The following is a 10228-nucleotide window of genomic DNA, read 5'->3' as shown; positions in this document are numbered from 1 at the left end:
GGGGGGGGGCACAGTCCGGCCACCCCGGGGGGGACGCGGTGGCGGGGGGGGCCCGGCGGGGCCGGAGCTGCTGAGTCACCGCTGGGGCCGTGCCCGTGCCTGGCACCGGCAGCGCGGGCACGGCCTCGGTGCCAGCGCGGGGGGGACGGTGCCGGGGGGGTGACAGTGCCCGGGGGGGTGACAGTGCCCGGGGGGGCCCTGGCAGCGCTCCGCGTGCCCGCGCCCCAGCTCCTCGCCCCCCCCGGTCCCTCGGGGGTGCTGTGGGGGTCCAGGCTGTGGGGTGACCGGGGCAGGGGGACCTGGGGGTGTCCGGTGCCTCCTGGGCATCACCCCCCTCCCACCCCGCTGTCCGGGGGGGTGATGTGTGTCCCCCCCAGGGACCCCTCCTCATCCTCCTCCCCATCCTCAGGGAGACGGGGGGGATGAGCCGTTCCCATGGCAACGCGCGTCCTCTCTCGTTTCCCCCCCATCCCGCACCCCCGGCGGTGACAGACGGGGGGGGACACCCAGGTCCGCGTGTCCCCCCCTCCCCCGCGGTGTCACCACACACGCGCAGACGCTTTTAGGGGGGCTCCGCCCTGTGCGTCCCCTCCAACCCCCCTCCAGGACCGCGCGGGAGGCTCATCCCCCTTTTTTAAGGACAAAACTCCACTGCGCGGGGGGAGCTGAGGCTGGACCCCCCCATCCGACCCCCCCATGCAGGAGCTGACGGACACGCCACGTCCCCCACCCCGGTGTCACCACACACGCGCAGATGCTTTTCGGGGGGGTTCCCCCCCGGTGTCCCCACCCAAATCCCCCCAGGACACCGGGGATGCTCGATCCCCTCTTCTAAGGGACAAAATCCCGCTCCGGGAGGGGACACCGAGGCCGGGCCCCCCCTCCGACGCCCCCACATCTCCCCGCTCTGCTGCCGCACACACGCGCAGACGCTTTCAGGGGGGCTCCGCCCTGCGTGTCCCCCCCCAGTCCCCGCAGGACCCCGCGGGAGGCTCAGCCCCCTTTTTTAAGAGACAAAGTGGGGGACACTGAGGCCGAGCCCCGCCCCCTTCCCTCCCCCCCCCCGGAGCTGATGCAAGCGCTGGGTGGGCCCTGAGCCCCCCCCCGACCCCCCTCCCGCCGCAGCGCCCTCCGGCACAAGCCCCGTATCGCGACAGAGCGGGGCCGGGCGGGCCGCGATTCCCGCTGACATCAGCGGGGTGCCGGGGCCGAGCCCCCCCCGCGCCCCCCCCGCCCCCGCCCCGCTGATGCTCCGGCGCTGCCGCCGCAGCCGCGTCCGCCCGAGCGGGGGGAGCGGGGGGGGGCGGCGGGGGGGGCCGACACCGGAGAGCCCCTGAAATCCGCCGGGGGGGCGGATCGGAGCAGGAGAACGGGATGCCGGAGGGAGCGGAGGCAGGTGAGGCCGGGGGGGCGCGGGGGGACAGGAGGGAGCGGGGCGGCCGGGATGGAGCTGGAAGAACGCGGGGATGGGGGATGGAGCGCGGGCCGGGGGATGGAGGGGGAGCCGGGCGAGGGAGCCGCAGGGCGAGGACGGAGCGGGGCGATGAGGATGGAACGGGGGGGAGAAGGACGGAGCCGGAAGGATGAAGGACGGAGCGGAAAGGACGGAGCGGGAGGATGAGGATGGAGCCGGTGGGACGAAGGGCGGAGAAGGGAGGATGGAGACGGAGACACGAGGATGGGACTGGAGGGATGAAGGACGGAGCGGGAGGGGTGGAAGGGTGCGGGACGGAGCAGCGGGATGAAGGACGGAGCGGGAGGGAGGGGTGCGGGATGGGAGGATGAGGATGGAGCGGGGGGATGAAGGACAGAGCCGGAGGATGAGGATGGAGGGGGGGAATGAGGGACAGAGTGGGAAGGATGGAGCTGGAGGATGAGGACGGAGCGGGAGCCATGGAGGACAGAGCAGGAGGGATGGGGATGGAGCGGGGGGATGAAGGACGGGCTGGGATGACGGAGCCGGAGGATGAGGACGAGGATGGAGCGGGAGCGCTGCAGGACACGGGCCCGGCTCTCGGCAGCCGCCACCGCCCGCGGCTCCGGGCCCGGCACAGCTGGGGGGGTCCGGCACGGCCCCCCAGGGACGGACTTTGGGGACCCCACTTCGGGGCCGCTCCTCCCTCACCCCCCAGGAGCCCCGGGGGGGTCGGCGGCGGGTTGTCCCCCACCCCAGCCCTGTACTGGGGGGGCTGAGCCTCACCCCCCCCCCAGCACCATCCCACCCCCCGGGACCACCGCGTGGGGAAACTGAGGCACAGCCCAAGGTCACCCCGTAGCGATGTCCCCGGGGGCCACTGTCACCTGCCGGGGGGATCGAAGGGACACAGCCCAGTGTCACCTCCCCCTGGGCCTCAGGAGCTGAGTCGGGGGGACCCCAAAATGGGATAAGGGTCCATTTTGGGGAGAGGAATTAGGGCATCCTCTCCAGGGGGTTCTGGGGGACCGTGTGCCAGGTGGGAGTGCGAGGGGACCCCAAAACATCCCCCCAAAGTGTGGGGGTGTCCCGGCCAGGCAGGGGTGGGGAAGGGCTGCGTTAAGGGGGTCCCAGCAGCCCCCCCCCGTTATAGGCCAGAATCACCCCCCAGAATGACTCGGGGGGTGGAAGGGCAGCACGGGACCCCCTTGGCGGGGTGACCCCCCCCCGAAGGAACCTTTCAGGAGTTCTTTCAGTACGTTGTGGGGAGGGGGGGCTTGGACTGAACCATCTCAGAGTGGGGGGGGGGGGGGGGGCCCCGCCCCCCCCACAAACACCCCCGCCAGGCCCCGCCCCCTCCCGGCACCCCCCGCGCCGCCCCGCCCCCTCCCCTATATAATACCGGGGGCGGGGGGGGGGCGGTGCTGCAGGTTTGGGGGGTCCCGTGGGCTTTGGCTGCTCCCTCCCTATGGATCCACCCCTGGGGGGCCCAGGTAATGTGTGTGTGGGGGGGGTTCAGGTAACAGGAGAGGGGTCCCAGGTGACATGGGGAGGGTCCCAGGTAATGGGGAAAGGGGTCCAGGTAATATGGGGGAGGGTCCCACAAGGGGGTTTTGGGGTGTTTGGGGAGGGAGAAGGGGCTGCACACCCCCCCCACCCCCTCGGGTACGCAGTGGGGGGCTGAGCACCCCCAAACTCGGGGACTCCCTGGAGGGGGGGCTGTAAGGGGGGGTGTGCTCCCTCCACCCAAGGGAGGGGTCCCTCTGCGTTGTAGGGGGCTGGCTTGGGGTCCCCCCTTGATGCAGCTGCACCCTTATTCCCCCCCCCGGACCTCCCCCGAGAGGGGTTTGAGGAGGGGGAGCTGCTGGTGTCCCCCCTGCTGTCCCCAGACCCTGGGGAGCCCCCCCAACACCTGCTTTGGGTGGGGGTCACCCTGTTCTCCCCCCCCATGGGTGAGGGGTGACACCACCCCCCAGGCAGTTCCCTGGGTGACGCCCCCCCCGTCCTGGACTGGCCCTGGGGGTCCGTGGCACTGGGGAAGGGGGTCTCCCCTCCCCGTGGTGACTGGGGGGGTCTGTGGCACTGAGGGCTGTCCCCTCTCTCCGCAGCGCCCCCGCCGGTGCCCCCGGGCCCCCTCGACGCCGGTGCGGGGGGGGGGGGCCCGGCCCCCCCCCCGAGGAGCCGACGGACGGGGACAGCGAGGGGCTGTGCTCGCCCCCCACGTCCCCCTCGGGCTCCTACATGACGGCCGAGGGCGGCAGCTGGGGCTCCTCGGGCACCGCCAGCACCTCCCCGTCCTGCTCCCCCAACCTGGCGGCCGAGGCCGAAGGCCTGGGGGAGGCCGAGGGGGACCCCGAGGGCCTGGGGGGGGCCCTGCTGCTGCCCCCCGGCCTGGGGGACCCCCCGGCCTTCCCCCCGCTGTCCCCCGAGGAGGAGGATGAGGAGGACGAGGAGGGTTCTTTTGCCCCCGCGGGCTGCGAGGAGGATGAGGATGAGGAGGACGGGCAGACGCCGGAGGAGGACGAAGACGAGGATGAGGATGAGGTGTCGGGGCTGATCCCGGCGGCGCTGCTCCCGTTCCGGGGCAGCCTCCTGTTCCAGGCCGAGGCCGTGGAGATCTCCCCCCGCGCCCCCCCCGGGAACGGGGAGGAGGAGGAGGAGGAGGACGAAGGCAGCACCTCGGCCTCGTTCCTGCGCTCGCTGTCCGAGAGCTCCATCCCCGAGGGGGGGGACGAGGCCTTCGCCTTCCGCGACGACACCGACGCCTCGTCCGACTCGGCCGCCTACGACGGGGACGAGGACGAGCGGCTCTACGGCACCGAGCGCCACGCGGGGGGCACGGCCACCCCCCCGGGCACCCCCCCGGCCCCCACGGCCACCCCCGGCGTTGAGCTCCACCTTCACGTTGGGTCCCCGTGTCACCCCCCCGCAGAGGGGACGGGCCCCGGGTCTGCGGGGACCCCCCCGGGACTGCCCAGAGGGGACACGGAGCAGGACGGCCACGCCTTTGTCCCCACGGTGGAGGCGTGGTCCCCCCTGGAGCCCCCCGAGGAGGTGGCAGAAAGTTCCGGAGTGGCGGCGCCGGGACAGGGACCTCGCACGGAGCCAGTGGTGACAGTCGGTGTCCCCCCGTGCCCCGGGCTCTGTGCCAGGGACCCCCAGAGCCACCGGCTGAGGGGGGCCAACGGGGAGCCCCGGGACAGCCCTGGGGGTGACAGCGATGGTGACAGTGACCTTGAGCTCGGCACAGGGAGAGCAGGGAGCACTGACGGCCACGGTGAGCCGGACACCGCGGCCACCAGCCTGGGGACATCAGTGACACCGATCCCCTGGGATGAGACGGACACTGCGGCCACTGAGGAGGTGGCACCAGTGACCCCTGGCCTGGTGGACACTGCGGAGACTGACCCGGGGACATCAGCGACACCCGAGCTGGACACTGACCTGGAGACACCGGTGACCCCCAGCCTGATGGACACCATGGCCGCTGACCTGGTGACACCGGTGACCCCCACCATGGCCGCTGACCTGGTGACACCCGTGGCACCAATCGTCCTGGATGAGATGGACGCTGTGGCCACCAGCCCGGTGACACCCAGCCCGCCTGGTGAGCCAGACACTACGGCCACTGCCATGGTGACACCAGTGACACCAACCCCTCTGGGTGAGCCAGACACTGATCTGGGGACACTGGTGACACCCAGCCTGATGGACAGCACGGGCACCGGCCCAGTGACACCCAGCCCACCAGACACTGTGGCCACTGAGCTGGTGACACTGGTGACACCCAGCCCATTGGATGAGCTGGACACTGTGGCCACTGACATGGTGACACCAACCCCACTGGATGAGCCGGACACTGCAGGCACTGCAGTGGTGACACCAGTGACACCCGACCTGATGGACAGCACGGCCACCGACCTGGTGACACCGGTGACACCAACCCCCCTGGATGAGATGGACACTGTGGACACTGACCTGCTGACAACGAGCCCCCCAGATGAGCTGAACACAGTGGCCACCAACTTGGTGACACCAACCCCACTGGACACTGTGGCCACTGACCTGGTGACACCAGTGACAGCAAACCCACCAGATGAGATGGACACTGCAGCCACTGACCCGGTGACACCGGTGACTCCCAACCTGCTGGACAAGATGGACACTGTGGACGCTGGCCTGGTGACACCGGTGGCATCCACCCTGAAGGATGCTGTGGTCACTGATGTGCTGACATCAGTGACACCCACCCTGATGGACACTGTGGCCACCAACCTGGTGACACCAACCCCACTGGATGAGATGGACACTGCAGCCACTGCCCCGGTGACACCAGTGACCTGCAGCCTGATGGACACCGGGGACACCGAGCCAGTGACACCGGTGACACCAACCCCGCTGGATGACGTGGCCTCTGACCTGGTGACCCCCAGCCTGATGGCCACCACGGCCAGTGCCCTGGTGACCCCAGTGACCCCCAGTCCAGTGGCCACCACAGCCAGTGCCCTGGTGACCCCAGTGACCCGCAGCCCGGTGGCTACCACGGCCAGTGCCCCGGTGACCCCGAGCCCCCCGCCCCAGCCCGTGTCCTCCGTGGTGCTGGCAGCTGAGATGACCCTGTCCCACGAGCCCCCGGCTGCCCTCCCGTGTCCCCCGTCACAGGGGTCACTGTCACAGCCCCCCAGGGAGGTCCCCGAGGCCCCCAAGGGGTGGGGGGACGTGGCCACCACCTCACCCGAGGGCTCGTCCCTGGAGCTGCCGGATGCATCTCGCTCCTGCCCTGACTCCAGCCTCGACAGCGCCGGGGAGGGCCCCCCACGCCCCCCCGGGCCCCCAGCCCCCCCTGCACCCTCAGGGAGCCATTGGAGGAGGAAGAGGCAGAAGAGAAGGGGGAGGAGGATGATGAGGGTCCCACGGCCCCCCCGCCCCTGTTCACGGCCTCGGAGCGGGAGGTGTTTGTGGGGACCCCCCCGGCCCCCCCCGAGCTGCTCCCACCACCCGGTGCCTTTTCGGGGTGCGGGGCCGGCCCGGGGGTCACCGCCCTGCCCCGGGGGGCCCTCGAGGACCTGCCCCCGCCCCTGCAGGAGCCCCCCACCCCCCGGCCGGGCCCTGAGCCCCCCGGCCCCACTGAGGGGGGCACCAATGCCAAAGTCCCGGGGGAGGGTGGCCCCCCAAGCCCCCCCGGCCCCCCAAGATCTCCCCCAGCTCCCCCTGAGCAGCAGCAGCAGCAGCAGGAGGAGGCGGTGGGGGAGGTCTCCTCCAGCCCCCTTCCCGCCGTGGGGGCTCAGCAGGGGCCCCCCCAGGAGCCGACCCCCCCTGAGCCCCCCCACCCTGTGCCCCCCAAACTCAGCCAAGTGCCTCCTCCCGCCGCCGTGTCCCTGCTGGCCCCGGCCCCCCCCGGGCCCCTCCCCAGCCAGGAGCCCCCCCCGGGGCTGCCCCCCTCCAGGAAGCACCTCGAAGGTAAGAGACACCCCCCAGGTTCCTCCGTGGCTGTGGGTCTGGGGTGGGCATCACCCGGGGGGGGCTGGGGAGGGTCTCTGGGGGGGTTCAGCCCTATGGAGGGGTTTTGGGGGCCCCCCAGCTCAGCCCCCCCCACTGCCATAGGGGACTGTGTGGAGCCAGGGGGGGCACTTGGGGGGGCTGGGAGTGCCTTGGGGGGGTCGTTGTTCCTGAGTGGGTGGTGGGGGTGAGCAGGGGGGTTCACCCCCATGGGATGTTCCCCCCCTCCCCCAGCTCAGCCCCCCTCCCGGGGTATTTCTTGGCACCAGGGTGGGCACCCTGGGGGGGGGGATGTGCCTTTGGGGGCGTCCCGGGGTGGGTGATGGGGGTGAGCAGGGGGTTTGACCCCCCAGAGGAGTTTTGGGGACCCCTCGGCTCAGCCCCCATCCCCCCACAGCCCCCCAGCCCCCCCTGCAGAAGGAGCCGGAGCCCCGGGGCCGAGCAGTGGGGCCGGGGGCTGGGGGGGGCCGGGGGCCCCCCCGGGGGTCTCTGCAGTCGGAGTCGAGCTCGTCCAGCGAGGCTGAGACCCCCCGGGCTGACCCGGCCCCCCAGCGCTGCCAGCCCAACCACCGAGGTGAGGGGGGGGCCCTGGGTACCCCCGGGCTTGGGGGGTCCGGGGGCCCCTCTCACCTGCCCCCCTTCATTCCCAGGGTCCGGGAACGAATCCGAGAGCAACGACGAGTCCATCCCGGAGCTGGAGGAGCCCGAGGGCTCGGAGCCGCCCCCCGCCCAGCCCCAGGTGGGGGTTTGGGGGGTCGGGGTTGGTGGGACCCCCCCGGGGGTGTTAAGGACCCCCCTGACCCCCCCTCTCTGCAGGTGCCCCTGGGCCACGCGCTCGGCCCCGGAGAGGAACCGCTGAGCAAGGCCAAGCAGAGCCGGAGCGAGAAGAAGGCCCGGAAGGTGGGGGGGTCCCACAGGGAACTGGGGATCCCTGTGTGGGGTTGGGATCTCCATCCCAGGGTTTGGGCAGGGGGGTCAGTACTGGGGTGTTGGGGGTCTGGTCCCCACTCTGGGGGGTCACACTGGGGAGGGGGCTGGGCTCACCCATGGGGTTGGGGTCCTTATTTCACCCCGGGTTTTTGGGGTGGTTAGTTCTGGGGTGTTGGGGTTCAAGCCCCCACTCCAGGGGGTTCTCCAGGCCACACTGGGGAGTGTCTGGGTGTCCCCACCCTGGGTTGGGGGTCCCATCCTGGCCGTGCCAGGGACAATGTCCTCCATCCCCCATCCCTGGTTTCCCCGTTATCCTGGGGATTTGGGGTGTCACTGGGGGGGCTGGAGCCCCCCCGGGCTGCTGTGCAGGGGGTCACCCCGTGCCCCCCGTGCCCCCAGGCCATGTCCAAGCTGGGGCTGCGGCAGATCCACGGCGTCACCCGCATCACCATCCGCAAGTCCAAGAACATCCTGTTCGTCATCTCCAAGCCCGACGTGTTCAAGAGCCCCGCCTCCGACATCTACATCGTCTTCGGGGAGGCCAAGGTGGGCTCGGGGTCCGCGGTGGGGGGGTGTGTGTGTCCCTGCCCGGGGGGGGGCCGGCAGTGACCCCCTGTGCCCCCCAGATCGAGGACCTGTCCCAGCAAGTGCACAAAGCGGCGGCCGAGAAGTTCAAGGTGCCGCTGGAACACTCGGCCCTGGTGACAGACACGGCCCCCGCCCTCGCCATCAAGGAGGAGAGCGAGGAGGAGGAGGAGGTGGGTGCTGGGGGGGCTCGGGGACCCCCGGGGGCTGATATGGGCGGGTAATGGAGATGTTCCTCCCCCAGGTGGGGGGGACAAGGCTGGAGGAGCAGGACACAGAGCTGGGGGTGGCTCAGGTTACGGTCTTGTGTCTTGGGAGGGGGCACGGGGGGAGTCCCTGAGGTGTGCTGAGGGACCCCCAAGGTCCTGTGGGGTGTTATGGGGGGACAGGCACTGTGGCACCCCATGGGGACAGGACGGGGCTGGAGGGGCAGGACACAGAGCTGGGGATGGCCCCGGCCAGTGTGGTGTGCCCTGGGAGGGGACACACAAGGGCTCCCGGGATGGGTGCTGGGGGACCCCCAAAGCTCTGGGTGGGTGCCTTTGGGGGGTGACAGCCCTGTGCCCTCCTCCAGGTGGACGAGACGGGGCTGGAGGTGCGGGACATCGAGCTGGTGATGGCCCAGGCCAACGTGTCCCGCCCCAAAGCCGTGCGGGCCCTGCGGCACAACAACAACGACATCGTCAACGCCATCATGGTGAGTGGGGCCGGGACCCTCCCTGCTGGGGGCCGGGACCCTCCCTGCTGGGGGCTGGGACCCCTCCCCAGCGGGACCTGGGGTGCCCCGGGGGTCCCTGACTCGCCCTCTCTCCCGCAGGAACTGACCATGTAGCGGCCGGGGCTGGCCTGGCCCCCCTGTATAGATGCACAGAGACCCCCAGATCCTTCCTCCTGCCCCCCAGCCTCCTTCTCCCCCCATGGACCGCTCAATAAAGGCCTCCTGCACCCCTTGGATCGCACTTGGCCCCCCTGTGATGATTTTGGGGGGTCTGGGGAGCCCCTGTTCCAGCCCGGGGGGTTGTAACTGGGATGGGGAGGTGGAGGCACAGCAGGGTGGGCAGGTTTTGGGGCTCTCATTGGGGTCAGGGGTGGCAGCACCCCCCAACACCATTGGGGGTCAGGGTTTACCCCCCCCCAACTTTAGGGGGGCAATGGGGAGCGTGGCAGAGACCTGCCAGGACACTGCAGCTCTGCCTTGCTCCCAGAATTTAATCCCATGGCCCATGGAAATATAAAAACACCCCCCACTCCCCCATGAGCTGTTAGGACCTCTCTGGATCCTGTCAAAAACGGGGGTTTTCCTGAAATTCCCAATTTCCCAAAGGGTTTAATGATGGGAAGGAAACTCTCCCAGCTCTGAGGGAGGGAATTCCTGCTCCCCAAATCCCAGGGACCCGGGGTCCCCCTGCTTTGCCACCCCCTTCCTGCCCCCAGTTTCTTGGCCTGGGAATGGGAAGGCTCTCGGAGGGGCCCCCTCTGTGCCCCCCAGGTGAGTCCCCGGGATCACTCAGCTTCCAGCACCCCCAAATTCCAGGAGGAGGAGGAGCTGGGGCTGGGGGACCCCCGGGAGGAGAAGGGGGGGTCACCAGTTAAGGGTGAGGGGGGAAGACATCACTAAGGGTAAAGGGAGAAAGGGGACACCAGTAAAAGTAAGGGGGAAGGGGGGGGGGGGGGCACACCAGTGAGGGAGCTGGTGAACTGGGGACACACCAGTTAAGGGAGCTGGTGAACTGGGGACACACCAGTTAAGGGAGCTGGTGAACTGGGGACACACCAGTTAAGGGTGCTGGTGAACTGGGG

The 10228-nt window shown here is 70.5% G+C and overlaps 1 protein-coding gene across 1 annotated transcript; it reads left to right on the top strand.

Annotated features, from left to right (window-relative positions):
* The first annotated feature begins 3050 nt into the window (after positions 1–3050).
* NACAD (NAC alpha domain containing) lies at positions 3051–9387 on the top strand. The gene is given in 10 exon segments (XM_027668580.1): positions 3051–3578; positions 3580–6500; positions 6503–6874; positions 7311–7487; positions 7564–7652; positions 7730–7813; positions 8243–8389; positions 8470–8601; positions 9003–9125; positions 9246–9387. Coding segments are annotated over 10 exon segments (4425 nt in total). The 5' UTR covers positions 3051–3213; the 3' UTR covers positions 9261–9387.
* Positions 9388–10228: the final 841 nt, after the last annotated feature.

Source organism: Corapipo altera, unplaced genomic scaffold, assembly GCF_003945725.1.
Source record: "Corapipo altera isolate COAL_440 unplaced genomic scaffold, ASM394572v1 257, whole genome shotgun sequence".
NCBI lineage: Eukaryota > Metazoa > Chordata > Aves > Passeriformes > Pipridae > Corapipo > Corapipo altera.
This window is presented reverse-complemented; position numbering and strand designations above follow the sequence as displayed.